Genomic DNA, 20,292 nt, shown 5'->3' on the forward strand with positions numbered 1-20,292 from the left:
CAGCGAGCCTTAAAGTCTACAATAAAATATATATAACATCATGGTATCGGTCTGAAATTTTGCACACAGTCTTTTCCCAGCAGGAAGCTGCTTATTTGTTAGAAACGTCAGTATCGGATCACTATAGCATATACATACATACATACATACATAGCTGCCATACAAACTGACCGACCTGAATCGAGTCCTTGTATGGAAAACTTTCTTATTTGATAAGATATATTTACAAAATTTGGTATATAATATTATATAAAGGAACTCTACAATCTACGAACAAATGTTTCAGTTCAGGCCATTATAGCAAATAGCTGCCATACAAATTGAACCATCAGAATCTTATACATACATACATATGTACATATGTGTCAAGGTAACTTCTTCAAATTTTGCATAGATTATTATCCACAGCGGATCGCTATAGCATACGGTTGTTATAAAAACTGATCTATTAGAACTTTATATACCCTTGTATGCTATAAGTAGTGCACATAAGAAGAGAATAGCTTCAGAGTAGCCCAAATCTCTTAAATAATTTATGTTATTTGTCAGAATTATCGAATTTAGTTTTTTTTTAATCAAAAATTATATTTAATTGTTTTTTGGTTAAAATTTTTAGTTTTTATTTTTTTTTTACCAAACTTTAATTCTACCAAATTTTTTTGTTTTTTTTTAACAATATTTTATATTCATTTTCATTTTAATTCTAATTTTATTTATTTTTATAATATATAAATTCATATACATACATACATAAGTACATACATATGTATTTAACGAAAATGTCACGCAATTTCATCTGCGATCGTTGTAAAATCATAAAAACGTAAATACTGAACTTTTGTTTCCAATTAGTTGACAACAGCTGTATGCATTCTATATACAGCATAGAATATGTAGTGTATGTGAGTATATTCATGTACATAGTATAAACAAAGAATTTGTTTGCTGTTTTTATTATGTACTTTCATTTCTTATATCTACCGTTATTGCTTCACGTTTCTCTTATGTGCTTTATTTATAATTTTATGCTTTTTATCCTTTTTGAAATATACATACATAGGTAGTGCAACCATACATACATACATATGTACATATATACATCAAAACTTATATTTTTTACCGTGTTTCTTTTGTTATTGGTTTTATTTCATTTTTATTTTTGTTGTTTTTTTTTTGCCATGTTAACTTGTATTAACCATTATGGACGCCCCCTAATCACTATTGTCGTACTGCTTCGACGAGCTTAGCTCCCAGCTCACGCTATCGCTATCTCTGTCTCTCTCCTATATATCTTTGTATCCACATACGTTTGTTGGCTCCTTCGGCGCTGCAAATGCCAACTCCTATTCTCCTATTCATAACGGTTAAATCTACGTCGGTCGTTGGGCACCTACAGGCCACAAATGTTAGTGCGGCAAAATTTAAAAAAATTTATACAGGGTGATGAGATAACTGATTTTTTAAGTTAACAGAAATAAAATTTTTGGAATTTTTTTGATATACATACATATGTACCAATTGTGTACAAAAATAATAGAATCACTTTTTGAACAGGAAATTTAATTGATCCTTAAACACCTGGCAGGAACTACTATTTTTTTGTAAAATTTTCATGAATGAACATGTATGTATTTTTAAGGGTTAAGTTCATTAAGAAGCTTGAACGATTACTATTTACTGCTTTGGGAAAATTATTAGTGAGTAAGACGGTTCTAAAAGCGACTTAAGAACGCTTGAAAGAAATGGCATAATAAATAAACTATAAAAATGAATCAAAATCAAATTTATGTATGAATTAAAAAAAAAAACTGAGCTTTAGTGTCACCTTGTACAGCTTAAAATAGACTACGTTAAAATATTTACTATAAATAACAACAACTACAAAACCGCAAATTCAATACAAAATTAAATGAACTTTAGTGGCACCCTGTATAACTAAACTGCTTCAAAATATCTAATATGTATAACAACAAAAATTATAGTCGTTGTGTCTTATCTTCACAAGCATGCTAGTACATCTTCGCGTTACGATCCACGATTTGGCCCACGAATAGCAACCAAAGTTCGTAGGAGCACTTACACATGCCTGCCAACAACAACAACTTGTATGCGTACGTCCAACATTGCCTTCTACAATAACCTCGCAGCGCTAAAGTCGGTTGCCTACGTCTACTAGCTGCGCTAGCGCTGCATATGCTCCTCTACGACTCCTCTCTTGCTTCACTCCACGTCTTCTCCAGCTCCTTTCTTGCTATACTCCAGCTCTGCCGCCTATGTGTTTGTTATTCCACTGACGAGCGCTTAGTGCACCTACTCGTCGCTGGCGAATTCCTCCGCCGACAGCAATTTGGCGTCTCGTGTGCCGTGCGCCGATGCGCCTGCTCAGCACAGCGCCACTAGTGATAGGTTAGGTCTTCTAAAATGCTTCTTTTTCAAATTTTCTTTTATTATTACTTATTTTTGTTGTAGTTTCTTTTCCCTAATTTACACGCTTTTATTATTATTTCTTTTCGTACACAGCGCTGCCTGGCAGTGTTGTTGTTGGCATATAACCACAAAGTTGTTGTTGTTGCTGGCATATAAAAACTAAATTGTTATCGTTGTTGTTATTGGAATATAACCACCAAGTTATTGTTTTTGTTGGCATATAACCACCAAACTGTTGTTGTTGCCTTCGAAGCCCGGTCGCTGGTGGTTGGTTGGCTGCTCACTTGACTGCAACAACTACAATACTAATATCAAAGCAGTACGTACTGCAGCTCTTGCGCTATCCAACAACAACTACAGCAACACTAAACTACGCTATCGACTCTTTGGCTCTGCCTTCGTCATTGTGCGTGCACAACAACAACAACTGCTGCAGAGCATTGCTGCCACTGCACCACCATTCTTTTTGTTATTGCGTTTACTAAGCACTTCCAACAGTGGTGCTTTCACACACACCGACAGACACATTGGCATCGTTCGAACCGTTAGCACACTCCCATGCGCTTATTGTTATTGCTGTGCTGTGCTGAGCTGCGCCTGAACCCTCGCCAATGGTGATTCGTTGGCTCGTTGCTGTCGCCTGCTGCGTCGCATTGTGGCCGTGCCGAGGCGCTGGCTGGCTGGTTGGTTGTGACTCGTTGGCTCGCTGCTTCTGTGCCGTGTTGCGCGTTGCGCCGTGTGCCGAGCTCGTCGTGCGTTGGTATTGTGCTAGCGCCGCAGTGGTCGTAGCGGCAGTAGCAGCAGCAGCAGTGGCAGCATTGCCGGTCATAACATCACACTGCGGGATTCAGTTGGGGTTTAACAGCCACTCGGGACGGTACAGCTGTCGCAAGAACTTTAGGCAAGAGAGTTAGTGTCACACATATTTGAGCCGAAAAACACACAGTGCCAGAGCTCAGAAGCTGAATTGTTTTGTTACCATTTTTGTTGTTATTGTTATTGTGTGCCCACACAGAACCGGGGGAAAATATCGAATTCTCAACGGGTTTCAGTGCTACCGTTGTCAAGCGTCAATGCAATTTTCGGCACAAATCAGCGCCGTTGTCAAATCGCATTCGATATTGAGAAATTTCCTGGTATCATTCGAGGAATTTGCGTATGCGTCAGCGGTGAGCGTGCGACTGACCAATTGATTGACTGCGTGCCGACAAGTGTTTGTTGTTGGTTGATAGTGACAGTGCGGCAGAAAAGTGCTTGTGTAAAATTTTGACGCGCGTGACGTAGTACCCTAGGGGACCAAGTGTTAAAAAGCCGAAAGTCATAACTGTAAATATTGCAAATTATAACTGTAAACTGTGCAGAGTTAGCTCGAAATAAAACGCGCGTTGTACATTAATTATCGCGTTTAGTGTTGTTGTTATTTCAGTTTTATGCTAAAACAAACTAGTTTTGTGCTAAAATAAACTAGCGGTCTAATCATAACCACAAACATATCACTAAAATAAACAAAAAAAAAACGCTTTAATCAAAAATTCTTGAAATCATCGTCGCCCGCACCCGCACCAACAATTTGCTCTTTTTCACATCCCCTACGTGCTTGTGACGGCCTCAAGCTGCGTTCCGACGAACCAGTACCGGGCTTTAGCTCGGCCACACCATGGCCCACGCTCGAGCTGGAATGGGGTCGCAAACTCTATCCGTCGACGGGTCCACGTTCGGCCAGCGGCCTGATGTTCGGCCTACCACCGACTGCGGCGGATATGAATCAGCCACGCGGCCCCATGACATCGCTGAAGGAGGAGCCGTTGGGTGCGCGCGCCTGGATGCAGCCGGTCATCGATCAGACCAAGTAAGTGCGAGCAGCTTTGTTTTGGGGGGTTTTAATGTGGAAAAATTGGTATATTTGAAGTTTGCGGTAATTTGTGTTGATTTTGTATAGCAGAGATGGGATACGCTTAGCGGTAAATGCAGTTTGGTACATGAGTTGATAAGTAGTAAGTGTGTGTGTGTGATTTGGTTTGTTGCTGCGTAGTTTGGTATGGATTATTATTGATTTTTTTTTTGGAATATAGTCCTTGAATTTCTGCAATTTTTTTGCTTTTATGTTTTATTAGTAGAAAAAATGCGGTAGAAAAGCTAAGGAAGCTTTGAAAGTTTCAATATTCCAGCTTTGACTTTTCTATTACAAATACACATTTTTGCAGTGAAATTTAAAACAATGAGTAGAAATAGAAAGACTATTTTAACCGGGATTATTTTAATTTAAAATGTTTTTATGTATATATTTTTTTTATTTAATATTTAAAATTCTTTTTTTATATTTTTTTGTATATTAATACACTTAAATTTTTCTGACAAGCTCTAATGTCTTACAAAAATAGCTTTCTTGCAAGTTTATAAAAGAAGTCATTAAATTTACAAGTATAAAAAATTAATGTTATAAAAATTAGTTTTAATTAATTATAAAATTATAATGACGCAAAATCTAATTTAATAATTTTTTTGGCCAATATAGATAGATTTTTCATGCAATTTTTTACTATTTGTTTCCGAAATTTTTAGTCTAGTTTTTTCAAAATAATTAAATTAATTTTTATTAAAAATAATTAAACGAAAATGTCTGAAAGGTGCTTAAAAGTTAATTAAAAATTTTAAAGCAATTTTTTTTAACCAATAATTAATCAATCATAATAATAATTAAATTAGAATTCAAGTTCATAAAAAAAGACTGGAATAAGTTTATTTATTTTGCTGTTAATATTACTATAAAAATTTAAGAAAAAAATTCATAATAATTAAATTAATTTTTATTAACAATAATTAAATAACTAATTAACAATAATTAAATCAAAAATTATTTTAATTAGGAAAACACAAAAATATTTTTTTAATAAAATTGCTGTTAGTATAAAATTTTAATTAAATAACTAATTAAATAACTAATTAACAATAATTAAATCAAAAATTATTTTAATTAGGAAAACACAAAAATATTTTTTTAATAAAATTGCTGTTAGTATAAAATTTTAAGAAAAAAATCAAAATAATTAAATTAATTTTTATTAAAAATAATTAAATAACTAATTAACAATAATTAAATCAAAAATTATTTTCATTAGGAAAACACAAAAATATTGTTTTCAATAAAATTGCTGTTAGTATAAAAATTTAAGAAAAAAAATAAAAATAATTAAATTAATTTTTATTAAAAATAATTAAATAAAAATTTAGTTTAATAAAAAAAGACAGAAAAATAATTTTATTTGATAGGTATACAAATTTGATTTAAATTCGAATTTATTAAAAAATATAAAAACAATTTTTTATTTAAATTACTTTTATACGGGTATAAAAATTAAGAAATAATAATTTAGGTATCAAAATTATTAGACTATTATTAATTAAAAAAAGTATGTAGTTTTCAAAACTATTAAACTACATATTTTTTATGTCAAGTAAATTAAATTAAAATTAAGAAATATTAAGAAAAATAATTTTTTTAAATTAAACTGATGTTATAATGGGTTACAATATTTATTAAAAAAATGCAAACAAAAATTTTAATTTGATTTTTTTTATCAAAAATATATTTTTTCATAAAAATTATATATGTACATACATACATATGTATGTACATATAAATAAATTGAATATTTAAACTTTCCTTAAACTCTAACTTAAAATTTTAAAAATACTAAACTAACTTTTTATTGCCAATACTTTAAGAAGAATTTAAAAAATAATATAAAACATTATAAATATTTAATCCAAAAATAAGTTTGCTAAAGAATTCAATTTCAGTTCTTTTATATACATTAATTATTTTATTATTAATTATATATTTCATAAAAAATTATTACTGAAACTATTTATTTAATAAATATTTTTTATGTAAAAATTTTCCACAAATTCGAATATAAAGTTTTCAAAATTATTAAATTAATTGTTTATTACCAAAAAATTCAAATAAAACAAAACAAAATCATCTTAAAAATATTGTTACAATTTTAAATATCCAATTTATATATAATTTTTATGATAAACAAATATTTTTTGATAATTAATTTTTTTTAACAAGTGTCTAATATTTTATTTATTTATTTATAATAATTCATATAACAAAAGGAGTTTTATTATATAAATATATAAACGCAGCACTGGCTACGAGGCCTTCAGCCGCCTTGTAATTATAACTAGGTAAAAAGTTCTATTTGCTAAGGGAGTGTCTAATATAAAAATGTTTTTTTGACTCAAATCGAATTTTTAAATATTTTTATAACCATTAATGACTTCTTTTAACATTTAAGTTATTATTTTACTTTGAATCTAGAAAAATATGATTAAAAGAACAAGAAAAAGCCTTAACTTCAATTGCAACGAAGCCATAATACCCTTCACAGCTCCATTTCTTATAGTATTATATAAAAAGGTATACAAAGATTTTTTACTCGATTTTGATTGCTCAAAATATATCTAGTGATCCGATCTGAACAATATGTTCGAAAAAATAGCTATGACTTGGGTAATAATCTGTGCCAAATTTCATGAAAATATTTTGCCAATTAAAAACAAGGACTTGATTTTGATCGTTCAGCTTGTATGGTAGCTATATGATATAGTGCTCCGATATCAGCGGTTCCTAGAAATTTAGCAGATTTGTAAAGCTGAAAAAGCAGCGGAAGAAAATGTATTAAAAAAAAAAAACATTTATAAAAACAATTAATTATAAAATTCAATAAAGAAAGCTAAACATTTTTGTATTTTATATTGCAACTAGAATATATATTTTTTTATATAATAATAATTCAAAAGGCTAGAAATATATCGCAAATAAATAGTGTTGTTAGTAAATAGAAATGATTTCTAAGTCAAAACATGCCGAAATGTTTATAAATTAAGTTTCGACTTACTTCATAAGCGCCCCCACCGCCTTGATTAGTAATTGACACTCTCGCAACCTGCATTCAAACAAATGTGCATACATTCTTATTGGAAATCCAACATCAAAACAAAGCAACTGCCTTCGCCCACTAGCTGAACGCCATTGCGAAGCAAACAAATCGGCAAATGGTGGCAGTGAACTCTAGAAAATGAAAACGAGAAAATGCGCGTAATTTGTTTACCTGCCATGCACGCACACATGCCTTATTTACGGTTAGTTGAAAGCATCCCTGAGCGACGCACAACAACGCATTACCTTGTGCCCCCAAAAGATTGCTTACTAACGGCGCCACTGCGGCTGCATGCCACCCTTTACCGTTGGGAATTTGTAATGCGAAACGTCTCGCAAAAGTCTCCCCCGAAAAATTAAAGCGCTACACACCCACACACACACATATACACAGAGTCCGGGTAGTAAGTCACATGTGACCCCATGGAACCACGTGCTGTGGCTGTGTTTTATTGCGTTTTACTTTTTTGCTCACTGTCGCCGAAAAAGCAACAGAATGTCGTTGAAAAAGTTGTAGAAAGAAGACAGCAGCAAGTTGGCGTCCTTTCGAAAGCCGCCGGTAGAAATACAAATGTCAGTCAAATGTCTTTGCATGTACGTATGTTCCATATGTATGTATTTTGTAGCTTTTGCGACGTCAAAGCTTATTTTACTAAACAGAAAGTCAAAAAGTAAACGCACTCAGCAATTTCACTCAAGAAAGCGCTCATCAAGTATACTCAAAATCAAAAACTCAAAAAAAAATAACTCAAAAATCGCACTCAAATCAAAAAACTCAAAATGCCACTCAAAATTATTTCGAAATTTATTAAGTTTAAGCTCCAACACTCAAATCTTAAAACTCAAAATTTTACTCAACTAAACACTCAAAATTACTTCGAAATATATTAATTTTACGCTCAAGCAGATTCCAAAATTGCCTTTTCGACGCACTTGGCAATCATTTGTGGCACTTTTCGCGCCAACTTTCATCCCCTTTTACATTTTCTGGAGCCGGCTTGCTGGCTGGTGACCCTCTGCTTCAGAAGTATGGGTTTCTTCTACGCCTACTCCAAATTATCTGCGCTGCCGACGCTAGTTAAGTTAGATATCACAAGCTTATGTATATTAACTGTTTACTTTTCGCATTCTCTTTGTTTGGCAGAATGTTTGGCTGTATCTATGTATGAGTGTGTGAGTTTGTTTGTGCATCGCATTGTGTATACGCATTCCGTAATGAAGTCCTTTGCCGTTTGACTCAAAGACCGCGAAATGTATGTCCGCATTTTATTTAGTGGTATTTGTTGTTGTCATATTTATACCCTGAACAGGGTATTTTAAGTTTGTCAACAACTAAAAGGAAACAAGAAGAAAACGAAAATGATCAGCGTGCTAAGCCGAGTCGAGCCATGTCCATCTCTATATGTAGATACTTATATGTATGTACCTCTTCAGTTCTCACAACTTTTGGGATATCGTTTTGAAATTATGCACAAATTCTTTTCTTTCTAAGAAGTTGCTCATTTGTTGCAATCGCCATTATCGGACTACTATAGCCCATAGCTGCCATATAAACTGAACTGAATCAAGTGCTTGTATGGAAAAGTTTTTTATTTGATGAGCTGTCTTCACGAAATTGGGTAAAAATTATTATTTAAGGTAATAATGCAATTTTCTAAGAAATGGTTCCGATCGGACCACTTGAACATATAGCTGCCATACAAGCTGAAGGATTGAAATCAAGTCCTTGTAAGAAAAACTTTTTCATTTGAGGAGATATCATCATGAAATTTAGTATGGATTATTATCCAAGGTAATCCGAAAATATCTGTAGAAATGGTTTAGATCGAACCAATATAGCGTATAGCTGCCATACAAATTGAACGATCAAAAACGGGTCCTTGTAAGAAAAACTTTTTCTTATGACGAGATATCTTCATGAAATTTTGCATGTATAATTATCTAAGTTAACCCTACAATATGTGCAAAAATTGTTCAGATCGAGCTACTATAGCGTATAGCTGCCATACAAAGTGACCGCTCAAAATTAAGTTCTTCGATGAAAACTTTTTTATTTGTGAAGGGTATTCTAGAAATAAAAAATCGTTTTCTTGTTTACGTTATGTTTAGTGTTTTCTTGTTATTTTCACTTTCACTTTGGCTTCCTTTTTTACTGCATACCTTGCTGTAAGCGCGTTCTCCGACAGCTTATTGCTCTTCTAAGGGTTTTCTTACGAATTTTGTATGCGTTTCGCTGTGTGTGCCTATAAGACTCCGTATATACATTTGTGTGTGCCTGTACTTCTCTGTATATTTGTCTGTGCGTGTTTATCATTTGTGTGTGTATGTTTATCATTTGTGTGTGTGTGTGTTTATCATATGTGTGTGTGTGTATTATTTGCATATGTGTGTGTAAGGTAAAGGGATTTTGTTTGTTTGTCCTGCGAAAGCTTTTTTGTTTGGTTAGTTTTCATTGAGATGCTTTAAGCGTGAGATGTTTCCACCAGCGAGAAAAAATAGCGTCGAAATTCCCGTTTACGAAGTTGTTAGTGAAAGCGAAAGTGCGCGTGTGAGTGCCTGTGGCAGTCCAACTAGTAGCAGTAGTTGTTGTGAGCGTTTGAAGAAGATGACAGCGGGACTTTTATATTTGGCGACGGCAAATCATAATCAAGACAAGGCGTTGAGGTAGATACACATACACACATAAATATTTATTTGAAAAGCATAACAAAAGTGGAAAATTTTAGTTAAAAAGTGGCGGAAAGAAATATATAAATGCGAAAAATATAAATAAATGCCAAAAATATATGTATATCGTAAATACGAAAAAAGATATAAATGCGGAAAAATATATATGTATGTATGTATATAAATGTAGAAAAAAAATGTTGGCTAAATAATTTTTTTTTGGTGCAAAAAATCCATAAAAATTCAGCGGCAAATTGGCGAGCAATTAAATTTGACGCCAAATTACTCGTATTTTTGTTGGAAAAAGTGGTGCATGTGTGTATGTAGTTATTTTCTATGTACTATATATGTGTATGTGTGCTATTAATACATTCACACACATATAAACTTTGCTGTTTGTACGCAAATTCGCGCAAACAAAGAAAATAATGCCAAATTTTGGGGGCAGCAATTGAGTTTAAATGTATGTATGTATATACGCATACACATACATTTATTTGTTCATACATATATACATATATGATACCAAAATATGTAAATATTGACGAGCAGTTACAATTGCTGCTCACTTACAAAAGTAAACTACATACATACATACATACATAAGCTCAGTCGATTTGGTCTAGTCCAGCTGCCCGTAATTATATACACCTACTAGTACCTCAGTTTTTGAGATACCGCTATGAAATTTTGAACACATTATTTTCTCCCCAAGAAGTTGATCATTTGTCGGAATTGCCGATATCGGATCACTATAGCGTATAGCTGCCATACAAACTGGCCGACCCAAACCAAATCCTCGGATGACCATGGAAAACTTTGTTTTTTTTCAAGGTATTCTTACGAATTTTTGCGTACATTATTGTATAAGGAAAAGGTACAATATCCGAAGATATTACTCAGATCGGACTGTTACTGCATATAGCTGCCACACAAACAGAAATATCAAAATCAAGACTTTGTGAGGAAAATTGTCTTATTGGATGAGATATCTTCATGATAGATTATAGCCCAAACTAACGCTATAATCTACCCATAAAGTGTTCATATCGGATGACTATAGCATATAGCTGTCATATAAACTGAACGATCGGATTAAGAGCTTGTATGGATAACTTTTTTATTTGGCAAGATATTTTCAATATATGTATTTTATCCAAGGCAGTAAAGTAATCTCCGAAGAAATCGGTGAGATCGAATAGCTGCAACGCATAGCTGCAACGCATAGCTGTCATACAAAAGCACCCATCAAAATCAAGTACTTGCATGGAAAAATTTTGTTCGTTAATTGTTGCTTGAGCTTGCGCCACAGCCTCCGCACATATTGCTCAGATACCATTTTTCTATAAATTTTTTTTCCATACTCAAAAAGCAAAAACTGAGCTAAATATAGAACGAAAAACCATAAAAAGAGCCATGTGCTAAAGTATGAATAGATAAAAACGCACACACTAATAACTATATCGATATTAATATGTGCATACATACATATGTATATATGTATATTTTATAAAAAATCGTACACATGTATGTAGCATAACATTTTCAGCTTCCTCTGTCAGATATAACTAATATATAACCAATATATGTACATATAACCACTATATATGAGTGGTTTCTATTATATCGTAAGCTCATAACATATGCTTCAAAATATATTTTTATGTATACATACATATCTACAATATATGATTGTATACTTACATACATACATACATACGTATAAATCATCAAACAAAGGCAATAAGTTTAGATAAAAATATTTTTATTGTGCAGCGTGAAACAAAGGCTATATTAATTGTATATAAACATACATACATATGTAAATATTAACTGTAAATGCTATTTTTTCAACAAATACCGGAGGCAAAAATTTGCAAACGGTTTAATTGCTGCAAAGAAATTATAATAAAATGAAATGAAAAATGTTTAATGTATTTCGAATAAAAACAAAGTAAAATTAAAAAAAATTAAGAAAATTAAAACAACAATTAAAAAAAATTTAAAAAATTAAAATAAATTAAAATAATTAAGAAAATTAAAAGAATTTACAAAAAATTAAGAAAATTAAAACAACAATTAAAAAAAATTTAAAAAATTAAAATAAATTAAAATAATTAAGAAAATTAAAAGAATTTACAAAAAATTAAGAAAATTAAAAAATTAAATTAAAAAAATTAAGAAAAATTAAAAAAAATTAAGAAAAATTAAAAAAATTAAGAAAAATTAAAAATAATTAAGAAAAATTAAATAATAAAAACACATCCATATCTTAAGAAAAGAAAATACGCTTCATCAGCGCTTGAAAATAAAAATTATTTCCAAAAATTTGATTGCTTCTGCCATTACCTCACAAATAACGGTTTTTTTTTTGCAAAGTTTATTTTAAATAAAACAAAATATCAATGAAACTTTTAATTCACACAAATAACGGTTTTTTTTTTGCAAAGTTTATTTTAAATAAAACAAAATATCAATGAAACTTTTTATTTCTGTGAAAATACACTCGATGTCATCATACATATGTATATGGAATTCGATTTCTCAATTTGCATGGCCTTCACGCACGCTTGCTGAAGTCCAGATGCTGAACCCAATTTTCGACGCTTTTCAAGCATAAATTGCCGGATACTGCTGCAATTTCACGTTTGATATTCGTACGAAGTTCATCAATTGTCGGTGGCTTGTTGGCATAGACCATAGACTTGACGTAGCCCCACAAAAAATAATCTAACGGCGTCAAATCGCACGACCGAGGCAGCCGATTGACTGGGCTATTTCGTGAGAAAACAAGTTCACCAAACTTGGTTTTCAATAAATCGATTGTAACGTTCGCTGTGTGGCTTGTGGTGCCGTTCTTTTAAAACCACATAATGTCCAAGTCCATAGTTGCCAATTCGGGTCAAAAATATTTGGTTATTTTTAAAAAAAATTTTAGTTATGAGCGGTAGAGATTGCCATTCACAGTAGCATACCGGTCTTGCGCCCATAAACCGCACCAAACCGTAATTTTTTCGAGATGCAATGGTGACACATCGGGTATGTGTGGACTGCTGCCTGACAAAAAACGCATATTTTGCTTATTGATGAAGCTGTTCAGCCTGAAATGAGTCTCACTGCTAAAATTTTCAAAAAAAGTTATTCTTTAAAATCTCTTGGATAAAAGATAAAATAACAAATATGCAAGAAAAAAATGTTTTCGTGCTATCTGCGCTCGGAAAGAGGAACCCTTTCCTTTCTCTTCTCGTGGTTGCATTTTTTAGGGTTAGCAACGGTTTAACTCGATTTCTGACAAAACTACAAGTCCTACAGAAAAAAGTTATATGGCAAAGTTTTAGGTAATAAACAGATCTACAACTCCTGAATTAACAACTGTTTCACATAACCTCAAAATTTATGTGAAAAATACAATTATTTAAATTTGTCCAATTTTTATATAAAAAAATATATTTTCATAGCTTTCTACACTCGTGCAATATATACAAAAAATTATTGAATTTACTAACATCTTACAAATACTACATATTTAAGTGCAACATATACCAAAATACTACTTCGCACTTTGCTACTTGCTGCGCATCCTCTTCAAGCCAACGCTGCTTGTTGCCTGCCACTTGCTGCCTCTTGCTGGCATTCGCCACAATATCTTTCAGTCAATAAATTCAGTAATGCAATTGCTTATGCAATCGCATATGTTGGAGCAATAAAATGCCTTACATATGACCATATAAATATAGCGGTGCATACGCAACTACATACAAGCAAACTGCTGAGCGTCTGCCGTGCGCCGTTGCAGCCACTTTGTCAGCTGAATAAATGTAAAATAAAATGCCTGCCGACTATCGATTTTACATAATAAATCAACTGAAGTTTTACACATTTTTATGATTTACGAGCGTATACCCGCACACACACACATATACATATATGTACGTACTCAGTATGGATATGTGTGCTGTGACGTGGTATAAAGGTCAGAAATTAGCCGGCGAATGAGTAGTTGTGAGCACTTATGGCAGAAGGTGTGGGCTTTTGCTTTTATTGTTGCCATTGTAAGCGGCCAATTAAATTAAAAGTATACTTTATAATTGCCATGAAGTGTGAGGTGGGCAGAAAGGAGACGTTGTATAGCTGCTGATTCGCTCAAATAACACATATGTATGTATGTATATATATATTTCCGGGTACTTTTTGTCACAGTGTATATGTGTTTCTAGGTATATAAGCTAGAAAATTTTAATTTAATATTTATTTGACTAGCATAGCATATTGGTTTTATGAAACTTCGTTACTTCATTACTTTTATAGACGGTCTCCTGAGTCTAATAACTATTACTTAAAAATACAATATACATACTTATGTATATAGAAACTTTTGAAAATGTTATTAATATAAGCAAGAACTTCATTGTAGATTGAAACTCAGCGGAAACGAAAAATTGAATAACACACATTAAATGAAAAATAATTTAATAATTATAATAGACGGAAAGAGCAATGAGCGACGTGTTGTTGAATTTTTGAGGAATAACAACGGTTTAACTCGATTTCCGGCAAAACTGTTAGAGCTATAGAAACAAGTTATATGGCAAAGTTGTAGATAATGAACAGATCTGAAACTTTTGTCTGTGCGCCTTTTTCACATAACCTCAAAATTTCTGTGAAAAATGCAAATAACCCAGTTTTGGAGCTTTTTATTGCTGATTTGTACAAAAAAAATTGTTTTCTTTCCCGAAATTTTGTGCAAACTTAGCTTCTTATGTCTCAAACACACTGTTTTAATAAATAAAAACAATTTGATTTTTATTTTTCACTAAAAGATATGTTTTCTTTTTGTTCTTTGCTATCATTAACAAGGTTTTTAAGATTTTTTGATGTCATGGCCAAAAATATTTTGTTTTGTTGTAGGTTTAATATAAAATAATGAATAAAATGCAACGACGAACTACTTTATATGCTCTATTTTAATAATTATTTTTTTTTTATTATTTTAAAATTTGTTTTTTTTTTTATATTTTGAAATATTTTGTTCAGATTTTAATTTTCTTTCTTTTTTTATTATTTTAAAAATTGTTGTTTTTTTTTAATATTTTGAAATATTTTGTTTAGATTTTAATTTGTTTTTTTGAAGTAATAATAATAATAATACAATAATATTTTTTTTTTTGAATTCACTTTTTTTTAATCAATAATATATATTTTTTTTAATATTTTTCTATATTTTTCGCACATTTTTTAAATATTTATATTAAAAAAATTCATATTTTATTTTTAAAGAATCAGTACATAGAACAAAATGTTTAAAAATATTTAAAAAACAAAATATTATACTTTTTTAAATATTTTCTTCACATTTTTAAATATTTTTTTGCTATATATAAAGGGTGATTTTTTAAGAGCTTGATAACTTTTTTAAAAAAAAAAAACGCATAAAATTTGCAAAATCTCATCGGTTCTTTATTTGAAACGTTAGATTGGTTCATGACATTTACTTTTTGAAGATAATTTCATTTAAATGTTGACCGCGGCTGCGTCTTAGGTGGTCCATTCGGAAAGTCCAATTTTGGGCAACTTTTTCGAGCATTTCGGCCGGAATAGCCCGAATTTCTTCGGAAATGTTGTCTTCCAAAGCTGGAATAGTTGCTGGCTTATTTCTGTAGACTTTAGACTTGACGTAGCCCCACAAAAAAAAAAAAATAGTCTAAAGGCGTTAAATCGCATGATCTTGGTGGCCAACTTACGGGTCCATTTCTTGAGATGAATTGTTGTCCGAAGTTTTCCCTCAAAATGGCCATAGAATCGCGAGCTGTGTGGCATGTAGCGCCATCTTGTTGAAACCACATGTCAACCAAGTTCAGTTCTTCCATTTTTGGCAACAAAAAGTTTGTTAGCATCGAACGATAGCGATCGCCATTCACCGTAACGTTGCGTCCAACAGCATCTTTGAAAAAATACGGTCCAATGATTCCACCAGCGTACAAACCACACCAAACAGTGCATTTTTCGGGATGCATGGGCAGTTCTTGAACGGCTTCTGGTTGCTCTTCACCCCAAATGCGGCAATTTTGCTTATTTACGTAGCCATTCAACCAGAAATGAGCCTCATCGCTGAACAAAATTTGTCGATAAAAAAGCGCGAAACACATTTCGAACCGAACACTGATTTTGGTAATAAAATTCAATGATTTGCAAGCGTTGCTCGTTAGTAAGTCTATTCATGATGAAATGTCAAAGCATACTGAGCATCTTTCTCTTTGACACCATGTCTGAAATCCCACGTGATCTGTCAAATACTAATGCATGAAAATCCTAACCTCAAAAAAATCACCCGTTATATATTTTTTTCCGAAATTTTAATATTCATAATTTATTTTTAAAGAGGTCAATAGAATATTGTTTCTTAATATTTTCTTAAATTTTTTTTTTTTAATTTTTAAATACTTTTTTTCAGATTTTAAATTTTTTTTTAAATTCACATTTTACTTTAAAGAGTCAATAAAGAATTTTTTTTAATATTTTTCAATATTTTTTTCACATATTTTTCAATATTTTTCGCACATTTTTTAAATATTTGTATTAAAAAAATTCACATTTTATTTTTAAAGAGTCAGTACATAGAACAAAATTTTTTAAAATATTTAAAAAACAAAATATTATATACTTTTTTAAAATATTTTTTTCACATTTTTTTTAAATATTTTTTTGCTATACATATATTTATTTATTTTATTTTTTTTTAATTTTAATAATCATATTTTATTTTTAAAGAGATCAATAGAGTATTGTTTTTCAATATTTCCTAAAACATTTTTTTTTTTAATATTTTTAAATATTTTTGAAACAAATTTGTATTGTTGTTATATTTCGCATATTTTAAAAATAATCTTTTTTGCTTATGAATTCGTTAGAATATGAAAGTTCGTCGTTGAATGTTTTATTTCAAAATTATATTTTAGTTTCGAAAATCGTAAAATAATCAAATATTCAAGAAAATTAAAAGTTATATAAAATAAAAAAAATAATTTATATTTAAATAAACAAAATTGTAACAAAAATTTCATATAATTTCATTTATTAATAATTATATATATGAAATTTCTAAAAAAAATATTTTTTTGGGCTAAGAAAACAGGTTTAAATACTAATAAATATACATATATATGTATTTAACAAAATTTCTAGAAAAAGTTATTTCATAAAATTTCTAGAAAAAAATTTTTTCGCTTTAATAAAAAAGTTTTAAATACAAATACTTTGAACAAAATTTCTAAAAAAATATGTTTTCGTTAAAAAAAATTAAATTAGAATAATAAAATAATAAGTAAAATAGTCATAAAAAAAATTTGAATAAAAAAATTTTAAGAAAAAAATTAATTAATGAAAAAGTTTTAAATAAAAAATTTTATTTTTAACAAAGTTACAGCCAAAAAACGCTTTGTTTCAAATATGCGCCACTTTCCTGCTATTTGCCAAGCATTGGCATGCCTTTGTCAGCTGCTAAATAACAAATTTTAATCTTCACTACAAAGCGTTCACATACCTTTTAATTCTATAAAAACATGTACATATGTATACTCGTATGTACCAGTGTGTGTGTCTTCGACATAGGAGTGACTGTAATTTTGCATTTTGTCATGCAACTATTTAATAATAACCGCAGTGTGTCGCAGAAAAATTAAAAAAAGTTGAGAAAAAAGAAACTAACGGTATTACGTTGGTGCAATTTTCCATGAATAAATAACAAAATCTGATAAAAACGGCATTTTCTAAATTAAATTGTTCGCAATGCGCGAGTGGGGGTGTATAATTTCTATAAGTGTGTATATGTATGTACATGTGAGCGACTATGTATGTATTAATATAAGTGTGTATGTATAGCTATAAAGGTAATGTTAGAGTTTTTTTTTAATTTTTCGCCAACGGTCTTTAGTCGCTTACATCTACCACATACATATGTGTGCCCGTCATAACCAAATGAGTAGCTGTGACTTCAACGTTATCCTTTGGCATGGCAATATAGTCAATATGTTGCAGTTGTTCTTGTTTTACTTGTTTGAAGGCGTTTACAAGCCCATAAGGTCATTTTTGTAGTACACACACTCCATAGCTGCTATACATATAATACTGGCTATATTTATTTTTCCGTCTGCATGCATGTGTGTGTGTGTTTGCATGCCTTTGCCGGCAAGTTGTTGACATTTAACATATGCGCAACCACTCATTGCAATTATCATGTCTGTTTGACATGGACACCGCACATAAATAGTCGAACATAACAAATACATATGTATGTGTGTATAAAGTCATTTACATGTATACATTTATACATACATATATACATACTTACATATACGCATAATATAGCCATATGCCTGTAAATATTTGCGTTTTAGCAATATACTATTGGAGATATGAACTCTTGAATGCCTTGAACGTCGTGAAAAAATAAGAAAAACTGTTAACTGCGACTGCAGTGAAGCTATTATACCCTACACATGTGCATTTTTCATGCCATAAAGGGTATACAAATACATTTTTCTTGATTTTGAGCGTTCAGTTTGTATGGCAGCTATATGCTATAGTGGTCCGATCTGAACAATTTCTTTGGAAAATATATCATTGTCTTAGTTAATAATTTACACCAAATTTCGTGAGAATATCTCGTCAAATAAAAAAGTTTTCCATACAAGCACTTGATTTTCATCGGCCACTTTGTATGCCAGCTATATGCTATAGTGGTCCAATATTAACGGTTCCAACATATAAGCGATTTTTTGAGGAGTAAATGAGATGAGCAAAATTTCAGAGCAATATCTCAAAAATTAAGGGTCGAAATCGGGTATATAAAGACATACTGGCGGATCAGGCTTAGTCGACTCTGCTCAGTACTCTGATCATTTATTATTATATTTATACATACATACAAGTACAATGTTGGGGTTTCATATGCTTTTTGCTGGGTGTTACAAACTACTTGGCAAACTTAATATACCCTCTATAGAGTATAAAAATATATTCTTGATGGCGTTATTGTGGATTGTTCTATTATTGTAAATTTGTTAGCATGTAAAATAACAACATTTGTTATTGATATTTACTTAAAAAAACTTCGCCTATAAATTCGGACTATTTTTAAACTTTAAATTTTAATTTTTTTTTTATTTATTTTTTAAATTTCTTATTTAATTTTTTTTTTAATTTTTAATTATTTTTTTAATTTTTAATTTTTTTTTAATTTTTCATTTTTTTTAATTTTGAATTCGGACACATTTTTTACTTTTCAAACTAATTTTTTTTTTAATTTTTTAAATTTTTATTAGTTTTTTAAATTTCATTTTTTTATTTTTAATTTTTAGTTCTTTTTTTAATTTTTACGTTTATTGTTTCATTCTTTATTTTTTTTAATGTTTAATTCGAACACATTTTTAAACTTTTTTAAGTTTTAATTTTTTTAAATATTTTTTAATTTTTTTTTTAATTTTTAATTTTTATTTATTTTTTGTTTTTTAATCTTTTAAAAAAATTTTAATTTTTTTTATTTTTTATTGTTTTTTTAATTATAAATTTTTTTTCTTAATTTTTAAATTTTTTTCTTAATTTTTTTTTTCACTATTTTTTATTCATAATTCCAAACATACTGCTCACAACTTTTCCATAAAATACAGTTTTTAATTCTAAATTACCATTACTTTATACTTATCTACCGTTATAGTATACCGGGTATCACAAATATATTCATTTACCAGTCTTCCCTTATATTACATATTTGTTCTCATTACTTTTCCAAAACACTGTATTAAACATTTATCATTACTTCGCGCGCTTGTCGCCTGTCATTAGTGACACAGTCCATACCAATTAATTTGACATAATTTATGACGTGAAACTACGCTTGCTTTGGATACCTAAATGTCGATTACTTGATCGCCTGATAAGGCCATACATTCATAGCCAATTATGCATACAACTTATATCGGCCATGCGAGGACTTGTATTAGTAATTGCTGGAACACACCTTGTTAATGACTTTTTTAAGATATAGTTATCGCCTTTCCTTTTTTCATGAAGTTTGCTTTAAAGAGATTTGTTTATACTACCTTAAACTAAAGAATATATTATATATAGTGTGCGCGCTTAAAGGACAATACACGTTTTAGGACAATATATTTGCTTTTTTGCAGCTTTTCGGCGATGAAGTCGGTTATTATACTGCTTCAGTGCAGATTTTTTTATATGTATTTCTCATC

General features: G+C 30.4%; 1 protein-coding gene across 12 annotated transcripts in view; it reads left to right on the top strand.

Annotated features, from left to right (window-relative positions):
• The first annotated feature begins 3,135 nt into the window (after positions 1-3,135).
• The window catches only part of LOC105226822 (transcription factor collier), an 82,047-nt gene continuing 64,890 nt past the window's right edge, over positions 3,136-20,292 (top strand). For 4 of the 12 annotated variants that reach the window (XR_007422258.1, XR_007422259.1, XR_007422261.1 and 1 more), the window contains exon 1: positions 9,441-10,042. Coding sequence is in view for 6 of the 12 variants with exons in the window: in XM_049452057.1 (XP_049308014.1) it covers positions 9,852-10,042 (191 nt within the window). In the remaining 6 variants the exon portion in view is untranslated. Of the gene's footprint in view, positions 4,277-9,438; positions 10,043-20,292 lie in introns of those variants that run through there. The other 8 variants (XR_007422257.1, XM_049452056.1, XM_049452059.1 and 5 more) reach the window with 6 other exon arrangements.

This window comes from Bactrocera dorsalis, chromosome 3 (assembly GCF_023373825.1).
Source record: "Bactrocera dorsalis isolate Fly_Bdor chromosome 3, ASM2337382v1, whole genome shotgun sequence".
Lineage (NCBI taxonomy): Eukaryota > Metazoa > Arthropoda > Insecta > Diptera > Tephritidae > Bactrocera > Bactrocera dorsalis.